The sequence below is a fragment of the Callorhinus ursinus genome, unplaced genomic scaffold, assembly GCF_003265705.2.
Source record: "Callorhinus ursinus isolate GAN/ISIS: 27379988/994484 unplaced genomic scaffold, GSC_fseal_2.0 scaffold23, whole genome shotgun sequence".
NCBI lineage: Eukaryota > Metazoa > Chordata > Mammalia > Carnivora > Otariidae > Callorhinus > Callorhinus ursinus.
The window spans coordinates 21,804,768-21,818,574 of record NW_027397085.1 but is presented as its reverse complement, the minus strand read 5'-3'; the positions used below and the strand labels follow the sequence as shown (position 1 = coordinate 21,818,574).

The window sequence follows — 13,807 nt, the reverse complement described above, 5'->3', positions numbered from 1 at the left end:
AACAACAATGACACTTGTTATTTACCTTATGCTTATCATAATCCCAGTCTAATGCATAATGCTTTGTAGGGTTTATTTGGTTCATCCCTTGCAACTCTCTGAAGTCCTTACTATAGCAAATCTCCATTTTGCAGATGAGGAACGGAAGCATTAGGACAATCTGTCCGAGGCCACATGGCTCTTTACTAACAGGTCTAGAATTGAACTTTATGTCTGTCAAAAATCAAACAAACAAGAACAGTGCTTAGAGCCATTCAGTTATTTTCCTTCCCGTGTGTGTAGGGGTTGCAAGCTCCGATGCGGGGCAGGTCTTTGCTAGGAGTGGAGCAGGCTGGGAGGAGACTATGGCAGCCTCGAGTCCTCAGACATGACCTCCAGGAGGGCACCTGCTGTCCCTCTGCAGCTAGCTGTGGGCCAAAGCCTGTGTGTTCACTGTGGCCAGCCGATCAGCGTTTTCAAGGGAAGATGGAAATATGGGTATTTCTTGAACACTGTGATTTTTCAATGTTAGCAACTCATTAAAAAAATTTTTTTAAACATTGAGCCAACTCCCTATGGGCCACACATAAGCAGAGGCAGAGTTCAGGTCCTATGACCCCAGTTTCTGACCCCCACCTTTTTCTTTAAGCTCACATCTTGACAGGTGTGATCAGGCTGCTTTAGTAACAAGAAACATCTCTGACCCAACTTCTGCATCTCTCCCTCTCCCTAGTCACTGTAGTAAGGTGCAGAGGAGCCTACTCCTTTTCCAGTCTCTGCTGTAGGAGGCAATGCTAAAACTGAGCAGGCTTGGGAGAGGCCCGCTCTTCCAGCTGGTGACAGGAATCTGTCCCTCTCTCCCCTCCAGGCTGCTGTGGCAGCATCTTGGGAGTTGCCTCCGGCTTCCTTGTGTGGTTCAGCCACACGCTGGCTCCCACTGCGTTTAGATATCTATTTTATGTGTCTTGGAGAAGAAAGAAAAAAATCTCTGTGAAGCTCTGAAAAATACAGTTTAGCTTCAGCTTCCTCTGTTCAAATTTTAGAGATGACAGTCATTTCCACACTCAGCAAACCTAATTTTTCCTTGAGCATACCCTGGTTCAAAAAAAGTAAGAGGAATGTTTCTCCAAAGTAGGGAGGTCGAGTTCGGACAGAGAAACCTACAATTTTAGCATTAGGTGATGTGAAAAGGCACTTTAAAATCACCCCTGAAGGGGTATTCTTTAAATCCAGTCCTTTGGTGTACAATTAGATCTCTTGCAACAGCAGAGGCAAACCTCTCTACTTTGGAGTTTAGACTGACACAAACCTCTATATTCATTCATCCTCCTGAATTTCTCCCAGAGACCTTAGCATCAGGAAATCAATCTTGCTCACTGTTGTATCCCCAGCACCTGGCACAAACATTAATAAGTATTTGTTGAATAAATGAATAAAATGAAAGAAGGGTTTGGATCAGTTGGGACCGAGATAACATCTATGCTGTGATTTATTCATTCAAATATGTTGGAATGAACTCAGGTCCCTATGGAGTGTGCTTGAAGAACAAAAGGTGGTTGCTGTTCAGATCACTAGGAGACTTTTGTTTTGCTGTGTAGGGTGGAATCTAAGGGCAACAGCTGATTTCCTCAGGACAAAGGTGGGGGAGGGAGGATTTCTGAGTGAATGTGTGGGTAAGCAGGAGGGAGAAAATACCTGAAACTTGAGGGGCACACGGGCAAGCCATGGGGAGGAGGGGAGAGAAAAGAGACGACAGGGTGTGTGATGTACCTCTCCCGCCCAGTCTCTCTATAAAACCTTCAGCGAAATACACACTATCATCAAGGATTTGGGAGTCAAGTAACACAGTCTGTATTAACAGCATAACTGACGTGCATGCTCGACATGGAAAACAAAGATGATATAACCAAGTCCCCTCCTTGGAGGAACAAATCATTGAGGATAAAACAGCCAGAGAAACAAAACCTTGTACAAGGTGTTCTCACACTGCTCAGAGATACTTGAAAAACACCAGTGATTTAAACAATGACATTTATTGCCCATTTCCTGTGTGCCAGGCAGGGGCTCGGCCCTAGTGATATGGTAGCAAAGGAGACAGTCAAAGTCCCCTGCCCTCAAGGAAAATGATGCCATTAATCTAAGGGATGGGACAGAATCCATGATTGGGGCTCTGAAGGGAATAAAGAGGGGGTGACCTATGCTGATGATGGATGGGATTCAGCATTAACTAGGTGGTCAGGGTTAGCCTCTCTCAAGAGTGAAGAGCGAGTTGAGACCTGAAGGATGGGAGGTAGCTACACAAAGATGTGTGGATAAAGCTTTCCAAGAAGAGCAAAGAGCAGAGTCCAAAGGACCCAAGGTGGTACAACGCAAGTGATGAGGAGGGTGTAGGAGACGATCAGAGAGGCAAGTAGGGGCCAGATCAGGAAGTCTGAGAATATGACTAGGTCTGCAAGGGTAACGGGTGGACTGGCAAAGACTCAGAGCTGATGACTGGAACATAAAGGTAAAATGTAATCACAACACAAGGGCCTTGGCATGCACCATCTCTGGGGGGATGTTCTCAAACACTGACTCTCCAGGGGGCAGGAAATAATTTAGTCTAGTTAATTGCCCTTCGGGACTGTTCTGTGTATGCATGTAAAACTATGGATTATCCAGCCCCAAATGCAAATGAAAAGGGCACAGTAGGTCACTGGTTTTCCAGAAGACTCTTCTCACTTGAGGTAGAAGTGAGAATGCCAATTAGCCTCATTTCTGTGGAAGGGAACTGGGAGAGGAGAAACACCCAGAGAATTGTGCTTCCGATTGGCTTGCAAATCATAACAACCACCCCAAAATTAAGAGAAAAAAAAGCTCCTTTGCTCTTGGGACCTTAAATGATTAGAAAGAGTTGTTATTTGGCTGATTTTCACACTTCATTAGCATATGCATAATTTAACAAGGGAACATGCTGGGGGCTGGCACGGGTGAGGGCAGCTCTCCTTACCCACGGACTAAAAACTGGGGCAGCGGCATTGGGAGTGCTTAATTATGCCAGCAAGGCAACAGAGATGCGCACAAAGTGGGGTGAGCACACGATGGAGTCTTGGAACAGGCACGAAGAGACACTCTGGTGTCTGCTTTCACCCACAAGCACACCTGCTCTGAGAGCTCTAAGGCAGTCCTGAATGTTCTTCCCAAGGACAAAGTCTCATGCATTAATCCTCACTTTCCCCACTCCTCTGGCCATCAACACCCTAAATCAGACAGTCACATTTCCTTCTCTAAATCTGGGATGCCAAGAAGAGTAGAGTATTATATTATGGTGGTCCATATCATATTCCACTGGGCACTGAAGAGAAGGACGTGGAGTGGTGTCTTAGGGGCTGAATGAAACGGACTCTAGAAGGCTCAGACCTTCAAATTACACTCCTGAATTCCCTGATTAGATCCACAAGCAGAGAGCTAAAGACAAAATTTACAACCAATCCCGTAATTTAGTTAACATTTAGACTTTCTTTCCTCCAAAGTATTCCTTAAATCCTAAGATGAAAATAAAGAAAAGGCTACCTTCAAGGAGAGGACTCAACTGTGCCCGGTCACCTGCTGTTCTGGTCTTATTTCTGTGCTCATGGCCCTTGGAAGGACTCACATATAACTCAATAGCTGATAAGTGGAATCAGAATGGTGTTTCTAAGAAGAACAGGCAGGGAGTTTTGCAATTCTCACACTGTATCTCACATTAGCACCACATTCAATGTCATATAACTTTAAAATTGTGACTATGTCGTATTGATCTATCTTGGTTCACAGGTCTATTTGGAGAGGATTTACACATCTTTCTCTGCTTCTGATACCTTCTCAGCATCAATTTCCCTTTCTTCTGTTAAGAAAACCCTATTTTTTTCTTTTTCTGAATCCAATCTGCTCTGTGTATGTGTGTGTGCCTTTAAGGCCTGAGCTAATTGGCATACTCCATCCCCCTCTCAGCAGTGATTGGGCCAAGCACAAAAAAATACTCCAACTTGGACCAATGAGAGTTAGGTTCAGGCTTCTGCTGCAGCGCTGAGAAGATTGTAATATATTACTTTCACCCACTTCACACCAACTCCTCACAGCAATCCAAACATGTCAAACATTTTCATACCTCTGTGCTTTTGCAGATGCTATTCCACTTCTTGAATGAATGAAGAAATCCATCAGTTCTTCCATATGTTATTTTGGCTTGAATCCCCAAACCTTATGCTATCATATTTAACTTAATAAGCATGTACTCATTACTGTTATATCAGGCCATCAGCTGTCTCCCCATCAACCAACCATTCTTCCCTTCTTCTGCCAACAGTCCCCTGGCTTTCCCCCTTGTCACCCTCAAGTCATGTGGGTAGTACCCATCCTTCCCTCAACATCAGAGTTAGGCTCTAACTGGCTTGAGTCCACCAGGCAGTCCATCTTACTGAGTACAGGGAATAGACTCAGGGTTGGGCATGGAATCCAAACCAACCAAATGAGAGGTTATGATATATTTCCTGAGGACTTAAGGAGATGTGAAACCCTGTAATACATTAGTCCGTTTTCCACCACAAATGAAGAGCCTGCAAACAGCTGCTGGGTCTACATACAAAGTGGAGCAGAGAGACTGTCGAACAAGGGTGGCCCGGCTGAGCTCTGGATCAAGCCTTACCTGAAGTTAGCATTCTTCTGAACTTTTCATTTGTGTGTGCCAAATTTGTGATTAAATTTTAGTAGGATTTTTCAGCCTGGTAACCAAAATATTCCTAACCAACAGTGTGACAAAAAATGTTAAATATCCTAAGAGCCAAGGCAGAATCCTGTGGGAAGTTATAAACCATGTTCGAATCAAGTCCAAATTGTTCATGCATTCATCCATTCAACAAATATTTGAACACTTATTATATGCCATGTACTGTTTTAGGGCATTAGGGGTACAGCAATGAACAGAAAAAACAAATATCCTCTTGAAGCATCGATTCTAGCGGAAGGAGATATTTAATAAACAATCACAATGATAAGTAAGTAAAATATATAGTATATTAAAGATGACTATGAGCAGATAAGAGGTCAGGCCTATCAGAAGGGCCAAAGGTAGAAGGGGATTACAATTTCAAACAGCTACTTAATGAAGGCTCCACAGAAAAGACAACACTTGGACAAAACTTGAAGGAAACTGGCTATCTATGCAGGTATGTGGGAGAAGAGCAGTCCATGCAGAAGACACAGCCAGCATTAAGACCTTGAGGTCTGGTGAGTTCAAGCATCAAGTTCAAGTGCAAGAAGGCTGCTGAGCATGGAGAAGGCAGCAGGAGTAAGGTCAGAGAGGAAACAGAAGAGCTGATGATGAACGGCCTTCCAGGCCACTGTAAGGAGCCCCCCTTTTTTTTAGGTTTTTTTTTTTTTAATTTTTATTATGTTATGTTAATCACCATACATTACATCATTAGTCTTTGACGTAGTGTTCCATGACTCACTGTTTGCATATAACACCCATTGCTCCATTCAATACGTACCGTAGGGATCCTTTTATGCTGAGATGGAGAGTCCTTGGAAAAGTATGAACAGAGGCGTGATAGGATCTGACCTAAATTCTTATGGAAATTAGACTGCCTACTGTATGGAGAACAGATCTGGGTGTCAGAGGCAAAAGTGGGAGCAGGGGACTGTTACACAATGCATGATAGTGGCTTGGATCAGTATGGTAGCTGTGGAAGCGATGAAGTGAGATGGGGTTTTGAGCAGAATTTAAAAATAGAGCCAATAGGATTTCCTGATGCATTGTATGTGGAGTGTGAGTCAAGAATGACTCCAAGGTTTCTGGCCAGGGGAGGAAGGAGGAAATTGTCAACACCTGAAAAAGGGACCACTGCAGGCAGAAAAGATTTGTTCAGATGTGATCAGGAGTTCAGTTTGAAAATATTAAGTCTGAGATGTTTTAGTAAACATCCAAGTAAAGAGTCTCAAGAAGTTGGATATGTAAGCCTGGAGTTCAGGAGAGGAATGGACTAAAGATAGGAATTTGAGAGCTGTCAGCATTTAGGTAGTATTTTTAGCCAGAAAACTGGACAAAATAACAAAAGGAGCAATTGTAGATGAAAAGAACAGATCCCAAGGACCAATTCATTTAATCGATTCATTTAATCTCAAAGATAACCTTATGAAGTCAGTTATTATGGCTACCCTAGCTTTACATTTGAGGAAATCAAAGTCTAGAGATGTTAAGATCATAGAGCAACCTGGCCAAGAACACACATGCTTGTCTGTATATCAACACTTTAAATTCGCATGCAGAGACCGAAACCCAAGCAGTCTCGCTCCAGAGTCTGTGCTCTTAAATATTACTCAATATTGCTACCTGTTCCCAAGAGGAATTGTTTAATCAGCTGGTAGATGTTTAAGATTAGCAATAAATACAGTGTATAGGACCTAAGAGTGGCCCACTAAGCTAAATGAATTGGGTCTCCTGCTTCCAGAGCTAGAATAGGCTACAAATACAATGCTGAGATAAAAGGAAGAGTTGAACTCGGGAAATGGAAGACCAGTTTGCTCACTGGTCTTCATACTTAGTCAGATTCACTTGGGTGAACCTGAAAAGATACAGGTTACTAGGCAACCACCGTAGACATGATTCAGTAGATACTGAATGGAGCTTGGGAATTTCATATTGACAAGTATCTCAAGAAATTCTGAACACCATTTTGAGGAACACTATCATAGGAAATCTACTTTGGCTCATCTCTGTCCAATAGCTGTTCACCCAAAAGATCAATAAAATTGGACTTCACTTCATCTTAGCTTCACAGAGAGAATGGACACAAAAGAAAAACAGGTTAGCTTGGAAAAACAGTTTGAAGTTCTTCACAAAGAGCTTTAGTCTTTCTTTGTTAAGCAACAGTCAATTTTCTACTTGAACTAAAATTGATCTTATTCTTTGCTTATTCATACTAGTAAATGAAATAGTGCCTGAACTTTGTACAGAAACTGGTGGATTGTTACTAAACATTCATTAAAAAAGGTAAGATGTGTAAGAAATTTATGCCATGCATTTGTCAGTGGAGACCCATGCTTACTTGGACATCTTCACCCAGTGGTAGTTACAATCAAAGTGTAATAGCATTTACCTTCAGGATGTAAGGGAGTGACTACCCTTTATAAAACACTGCCAAAGCAGAGCTATAAATAAAGTGGGTTGGTGTGAATGCCCACTTCCTTTTTACCTCTGGTCAAATAGACAAGTACAGAGCTGTTCAGAAATGCACATAACCCCACTAATTCAGCAAGCAGCTAAGTCCAGAAAAACATGAGGAACATAGGTACTATTTGCTTCCAATCTGCTTAGAATCTAAAGGTAATTGCACGAATGGTTTCCTCCAATGCCAAATACCGTCACCAAATGTTTGCACATCCTATTGCGTTCTGTTTCTACTTAGGGCTTTGAAAACAGTCCTTACAAATTGTCTCTATTTTGGTGATGTGACTAATCATCATATTAATATGGTGTGGTTTCATTTTTATTTCAGAACCACTGACTCATCCAATTTATTGGTTTAATTGGGAGGCTATCAAATAGAATTGGACTAATTTATAAAGCAGGAGAACCAAGCCAACAAACAGTGATTTCTGTTTCCCACCGCTCCCCTGCCTCGTCACATTTTTGTGCAAGTGAAAATATAGGGGCAAGAAGGAATAAGTCCTCATTCCCATCCAACCACGAGTCCATCAACAATCCATTCTTTTAACCATGTTGTATTAAACATTTACGCAGCAATATAGTTGTAGTGATTAAGATCGTGAACTCTTAGCTGCATGGCTGTGAACATATCCTCAGTTTCTTCATCTATAACTGGAGCTAGTACAAATATCCACCTTATAAGGAATGTTAAGAAAATTAGATGGGATAATACACATAACATTACTAGCATAGTGTCTTGCCTACAACAAATACTCTGCCCTCATAAGAGGCTATCATTTTTATCGATGCACATGCTCATTGGGAAGCACACAGGCTCCCCCAACTTCGGCCACTGTGCATTTTGCTACGGCACTCAGTTGCCCAGCTGCTGCCTGACAAGTGTCTGCTTTACCTCTTCCACTGCAGGCGCTCATTCAGTGGTTGTGCTGCTGACTCGAATGATGGTACACCGATGGAATATAACACCCACAGAAAAATGGCACTGCAATGATCTAACATCTGAAGAGGATTTCAGAAATGCAGTGGCATCATCTTCTTACTAAATCGAGGAATGAAAAGAAACAAAGGACATCTTCATGATGGGTCCACATGTGCCAGGGAAGTGGGTGCACTCCAGTGATCTGCTCCCCTGCTTCCAAATCTGTATATGACCAGTTATCCCTTAGCCAAGCCATTAAATAATGACAGAGTCCTGGAGTAAGCAGAACTTGAAATTACCCACCTGGTCTCACCATGTACCATGCCATTTTTATTACGGGACAGGTAGAGGTTACTGGGAGATACAATGCTGCTTCCCTGGCATCTGACTGCTCTGGTAGCTGCAAATGACTGACTTTTTCTCTCCGTTTCCCTTCAGGGAATGCCCCCTATATGTCATACACTGTGCCAAGTGCCTTGGGGGAAACAGGCAATGAACACAAGATCCCTGAAGTCAAGATAATGATAACCTATGGAACACATTATTTTACCAACAAATGCCTAGCAAAGGACCTGGCTCATAACTGATGCTTAATAAGGATTTGCTGAACAAATGAACAAATGTATCATCTGGGTAGTCCCATCTACAAGCCCAGGGTAGAAAATGAAACTAATCAAGTCATATGCAGGAAGCCTTTATTGGTAAAAGGCATTTTCAGAAGGCATTCAATGTCCTTCAGCTCCTAAACCTGGCCAAGAAGCACAAGCTTTCACTCAGGCCATGGATTCCTGGTGATTGCACTCATCTTGCACTTGCTGCATTAGCCAAGGTCTACTCTGGTCTTCTGGAGTAGACACAGTAACTTGATGGAGAACTGTTGGCAATGGGATCAGTTTGACTTCACCAACCTGTGCCCCTCTCCCAAAGGGACTACACCTTTCAAGGTGGAGTTGCAAATCAGCTCTTGTGAGCATCTTCAGAGTGAATTCTTTGTTAGTTCTCGACACCCCTGCTATGTTCTCCTACCATGGAGACGATGCACCATGATCCATACAATAACAGGTACTGTTCCAATTGCAATCAATAGAATAAAGGTCTCTCATGTACATCCTACCGGCTATTATTTGTAGTGTGAATACAACCATGCTTCAAAGGGTTTCAGGACGCTCAAGAACTTGAGGATGCACCATCTGCAGATTCTTGTCATCACAGAAAGCAAATAATTGCTTTTTTAAAAAATCCATGCCACTATTGCTAATTTTTTCATTTCCACAAGTCACCCCACTAACCACCTCTGAGTATTTACACAATTTACCTAATTATGCAGTGCTTGTGAGTGTACTGAGCCTTATACAGTGCATCTGTATATAGTGAATCCACCCTCCTAATTTTTAAAACCAGTTCTCTTGCTTTGTTTCTTTTCTATACTGTTAGGAGGAAGACAACGACACCCATCTTCCTGGCCTCTGGAGGGATTCATGTTTTAAGAGCTGTAAAGCTGAAAGACACTGCCTTCATGGTGAGTGCGATATCACAGGATATATTTGCACCTGCATGTTTGAAGAGAGCTATCTGCTGGGCATCTCGCACTACTGGCCGTTACTGTCATCAGATGGTATTTATTGAACACGCAGTCACTGTCTTGTGAGCTCCAAATTAATGGGGGACTCCTGAGAACCTAATTTTAAAACATTATCCCCATCTTTGTTAACCGTATTTGTTTCAGAGCCTGACACTTTAATTGGCACTGAGGACTCTAACGCATGACTGCAATTTCCCTTTGGAAAGCTCAGAGAGCTGCTGCCTTAAGACACGCCCCTGGAGTTCCGAGGGTAGCGGGAGCCGCGTAGCCACAAGCACTGGGACATGCCACGAATCCAGAAGAGAACCAGCGCTTCTCTGGGCTGCAGGCCTGGAAACGGACAAACAAGCCATCCGTCTCTGGGGGAGCCTCCCTTCGTGACCACTCCGCCCTCCGCAGGCAGTCCTCTGATTTTCAGTCTCCTTCTCGGGAGCTTTCCATTCTGATCCCTCAGTTTCTGCAGGGTTTTGGGGAGTCCGGTTTCCATCTTCTGATTGGCTTTTCCCCTCCAATCCTTTTTGATTCCCTCAGAAGGCAAACTGGCCCATTCCTTGCCTCTGTTACCCCACCTGTCCTCACTGTTGTCTCATTCCACTTCAGTTTCTCATCTTCCACAGAGACTTAACCTCCCCGTCTACAGCACACCACTGGAGAGATGTGTCATGCCTCTTGTAACCCCGGCTTCCCCTAGCTTCCCACATGAAGCCTTCCCAGGTGGTTATGTTTCTCTTACCCACAACTTGCATGGTCCTTAAGATCTTCCCTCCAACACATTCTGTGCTGATTTGTCCAACGAGCTCCTTACAGACAGATGCCTGCAAGGATCAATCTTCACAAGCCTTACTCTACAGAGCACTGAGCCCAGAGCAGGTGCTTAGGAAATATTCTTGAGCAAATGAATTGCTTTAAATTATGTAAGTACTTAAGAAAGTTCTAGTGAGGTTAAAATCAACACCTAACATAATCGAACCATGTGCTGGTACTAAGTACAAAAATAAAAAATAACAACAGTAAAAATGAGTATTTACTCGGTAACTGACAATGTGCCAGGCCTGTGGCTAGGTGCTTTGCTTGGGTTTTCCTTGAATCGTCTCAACTTTATGAAGCAGGCATGAGTATTCTAGATGGAGAGTTGCAGCTTCACGAGTTAACTTCCTCTAGGGGATATAGCTAATGACTGCCAGACCCAGGATTCGGGTCCATGTCTGTCTGATCCCAGAGTTGGTTCTCTTAGCAGCTTTACCACATTGTCTTCTTTTTCCTTGTGGGCCCATTAAGAAAGATCTATTCAGGCTTAACCAGGCTGACTTTGGGACTTTATAAAACCTTATATGTAAGGATAGGTGATGGACACACTGAGTACTCAGAGGTGACTTTTCAATTTCCGTAGGGAATGGTTGCTGATTCCCATTCCGTGGCAGACAGAACAAAGCCACTGCTAAAGAAAACTTACCTATTCTCTAGTTCTTAGGTGGAATAATGATTTCTTCACTGAACAAGGAAGGGGGCAATCTAGGTTATTAGGACAAATCTTGTTCCCTGGCTATCTGTACTTCTCCTGGTCTTTATTTTAAGAGGTTAACTCTACCAGGCTAATTTAAATATGAACACAGTAAAGATTTTAACTAAGAGTGGGGGGAGGGGTGCGAAGCGTAGAGGGAAACTAAGAGAAAATGAGAAATTTGGGGCAGTGCTGGTTGGGAGTTCTGTTCACTTTCGTTAAATGCCAGTACTACGAGAGTCCAAAGCCAGTAAAACAAGTGTGAAGCCAATTGGGATTTCTCACCTTCAGGCTACTTGAGGCGATGCATATTGCATCCCTGAAATACATGGTTTTGCAAGGCTGGGCTACAGTTACTCTCCCATGCTGCAGAATGGCACAGTGCCAACTGAGCCTGGGACAACACATGTCCACTTTTCAGTCTTGGGTGAAAAGTGCTATAACCCAAAAGAACAGAGGGGAACAAAAGAGATTCAGCAAGAATGGGAATAAAGCATGAATCACAGACAGAGGAGATTACCATCAAAAGCTTAAAAAAAATCTGCCAAAGCTATATAGCTTCCTGCTAATGACTGTGGCTGTAATTTCTGCATATTTTAACAGATGTTCTGTTTATAAAACTGCAACCGGATTTAGGGGTTATGAATAAAACCAGGAGGCCCTGGAGATGTTTCTTTGTATGATTAACTGACCACAGGCCATTTGTTTTACAACAAAGATGCTCAATGATCCATAGTCCGTGATTTATACCAGCCCATGTATACTAATGGCTGATGTCTCCATGGTACTTCTCATTAGCATCTGAAGGGGGATTGGAGGAAAACAGATTATGGGAATAGCTCCCCATTGCTCTACCATGATAGTTCATTAGTGGGTGTGGAATCGATCCGAAAGAAAACTAAGAATCATAAGCTAAAATTTGAATTATAAATTATAACAATTAAGGAATCTAATTCAATGATAAAAGAAAGAATATGTCTTTTCATCTCCCTAGCTGTATGTACCTTGGTAAACTGGGAATGAGAGGATTTTTTTTTTAATCTTCCAAATAAAAGGCAAATCACATTAAAATTCCAATAATAATAAACATCATAACAGTGCTGACTTGTATCGATCACTTAACTATGAATCAGGCATCTGCTGGTGATTTACATAAATTATCCCACTTCACTCTCATGTTATATATTAACAGGATCCCCGTGGACTGGAACCAGAAAAACATCGTGGGCCACTGGCTACTTTTTCCATTTCTCATGACCCCTCTCCTTTGCTCTTGTATGTTCTCTGAGGCTTTCTCTACCAAATGCACCTGTGTGCTTATTCATATTCACTGCTGCCTGATTACTTCACAGCCTGACTTGACCTCATGGCTTCATTTTATCCTAAGCTCTCAAAGCTAAATACCTTGGTGGTATTTTTTTTAGTCTAAATTCCGAAAAGGAATCTGATAGTCTTCGCTTTTGGGGGGGGTGTGTGTGGTGGGTACTAGGCCACATCAGAGGTCATAAGCCAGTCTATTGATTGGCTGGCTTTTTGTCAGTCTTTTACCTCCGGTCCAACCAGCTGTGGTGGGACGAGGCAGGGATGACACAAGGCACAGAATAGGGCCCTTCTCTGAACCCTCTGAGTGGAGATGGGAACAGGCCAGATTCCTTTAGATGGAGAGGTCAACATCAGTAAGTCAAGTTCAGCCCTGAGGATGGTGGGCACAGGCTGTGAGATCAGGCTGCCCGCCTCTACCTCGTGCTAGCTGCAGCATTGTAGGCAGTTATGGAGTAAGACTGAGTTTTATTTGCTCATCCATAAAATGGGACTATTATAATTGATGTGGTTGTTATGAGAAGGAAAGGGGTATATAGGTGCTTAGCACAGTGCCTGATACAGAATCCACATTTCATCAATCCTAGCTATGACCATAATGCTTGGACTATATTTCATTAATAACAAGTTATAATTGCAATAACTTCTCTGTAGACAAGCCCAAACTCAAGGACCAGTTAGTTTCAAGTGGCCCCACTTAACTGTGCTGGAACCAGAGGGAGGAGCAGCTGTGTATGTTCATCATTCACGTTAACTCGGTCATTTTTTTTTTTTATTGTGAACCAACAAAAGCTGGTTCCTCAACTGGTTCTTATCTCTTGAAGTCCTTGGCATTTAACAGAAGTCGGGGGGTGTCCTAGACAGGAACTTCCAGAATGACCCTGACAAATGCCCAGTGGTTCCTGGGGCTTCAGGAGTAACAACTGGCTCTGAGGAACTCACCACAAATTCCAAGTCCCCTGTTTCGTGCCCCTTTTTCTCCCATCCAGAGTTCCAGCTCCCAAGACTATTCCCCCTCTTTTTCTCTGGAATGCATCAGACCCTTCCTTCCATTTGAAATGTTTGGGTCAGTACCCAACATCTGGCAGAGCTACCCCCAAATCTGCTGGATAATTAAATTCTATCCAAGAACTCCACAGGGGGTGGCAAATGAGTACCTGAGGGCATTGCCTGGCCCTGGAAGTTTTATCTGAGTGCAAATTATCACTATCTGTGGGTATTTGTGAGCAAAAAGAATTAGTAAGTGCTCCTGGAACATCATCTCATTCCATCTGTTGCCAAAGTTCACAATAAGTACCAAATCCAAGGGAGGATAAT

General features: G+C 42.9%; 1 protein-coding gene across 13 annotated transcripts in view; it reads right to left on the bottom strand.

Moving 5' to 3' along the window:
- PPP2R2B (protein phosphatase 2 regulatory subunit Bbeta) overlaps positions 1–13,807 on the bottom strand; it is a 435,841-nt gene that overhangs the window by 188,730 nt on the left and 233,304 nt on the right. Inside the window, exon 2 of one of the 13 annotated variants that reach the window (XM_073905507.1) lies at positions 8,061–8,207. The exons of the other annotated variants lie outside the window; for them this stretch is intronic. Within the exon in view, the coding sequence (XP_073761608.1) occupies positions 8,061–8,082 (22 nt within the window). The 5' untranslated portion in view covers positions 8,083–8,207. The remainder of the gene's footprint in view (positions 1–8,060; positions 8,208–13,807) is intronic. 13 annotated transcript variants of the gene reach the window in all.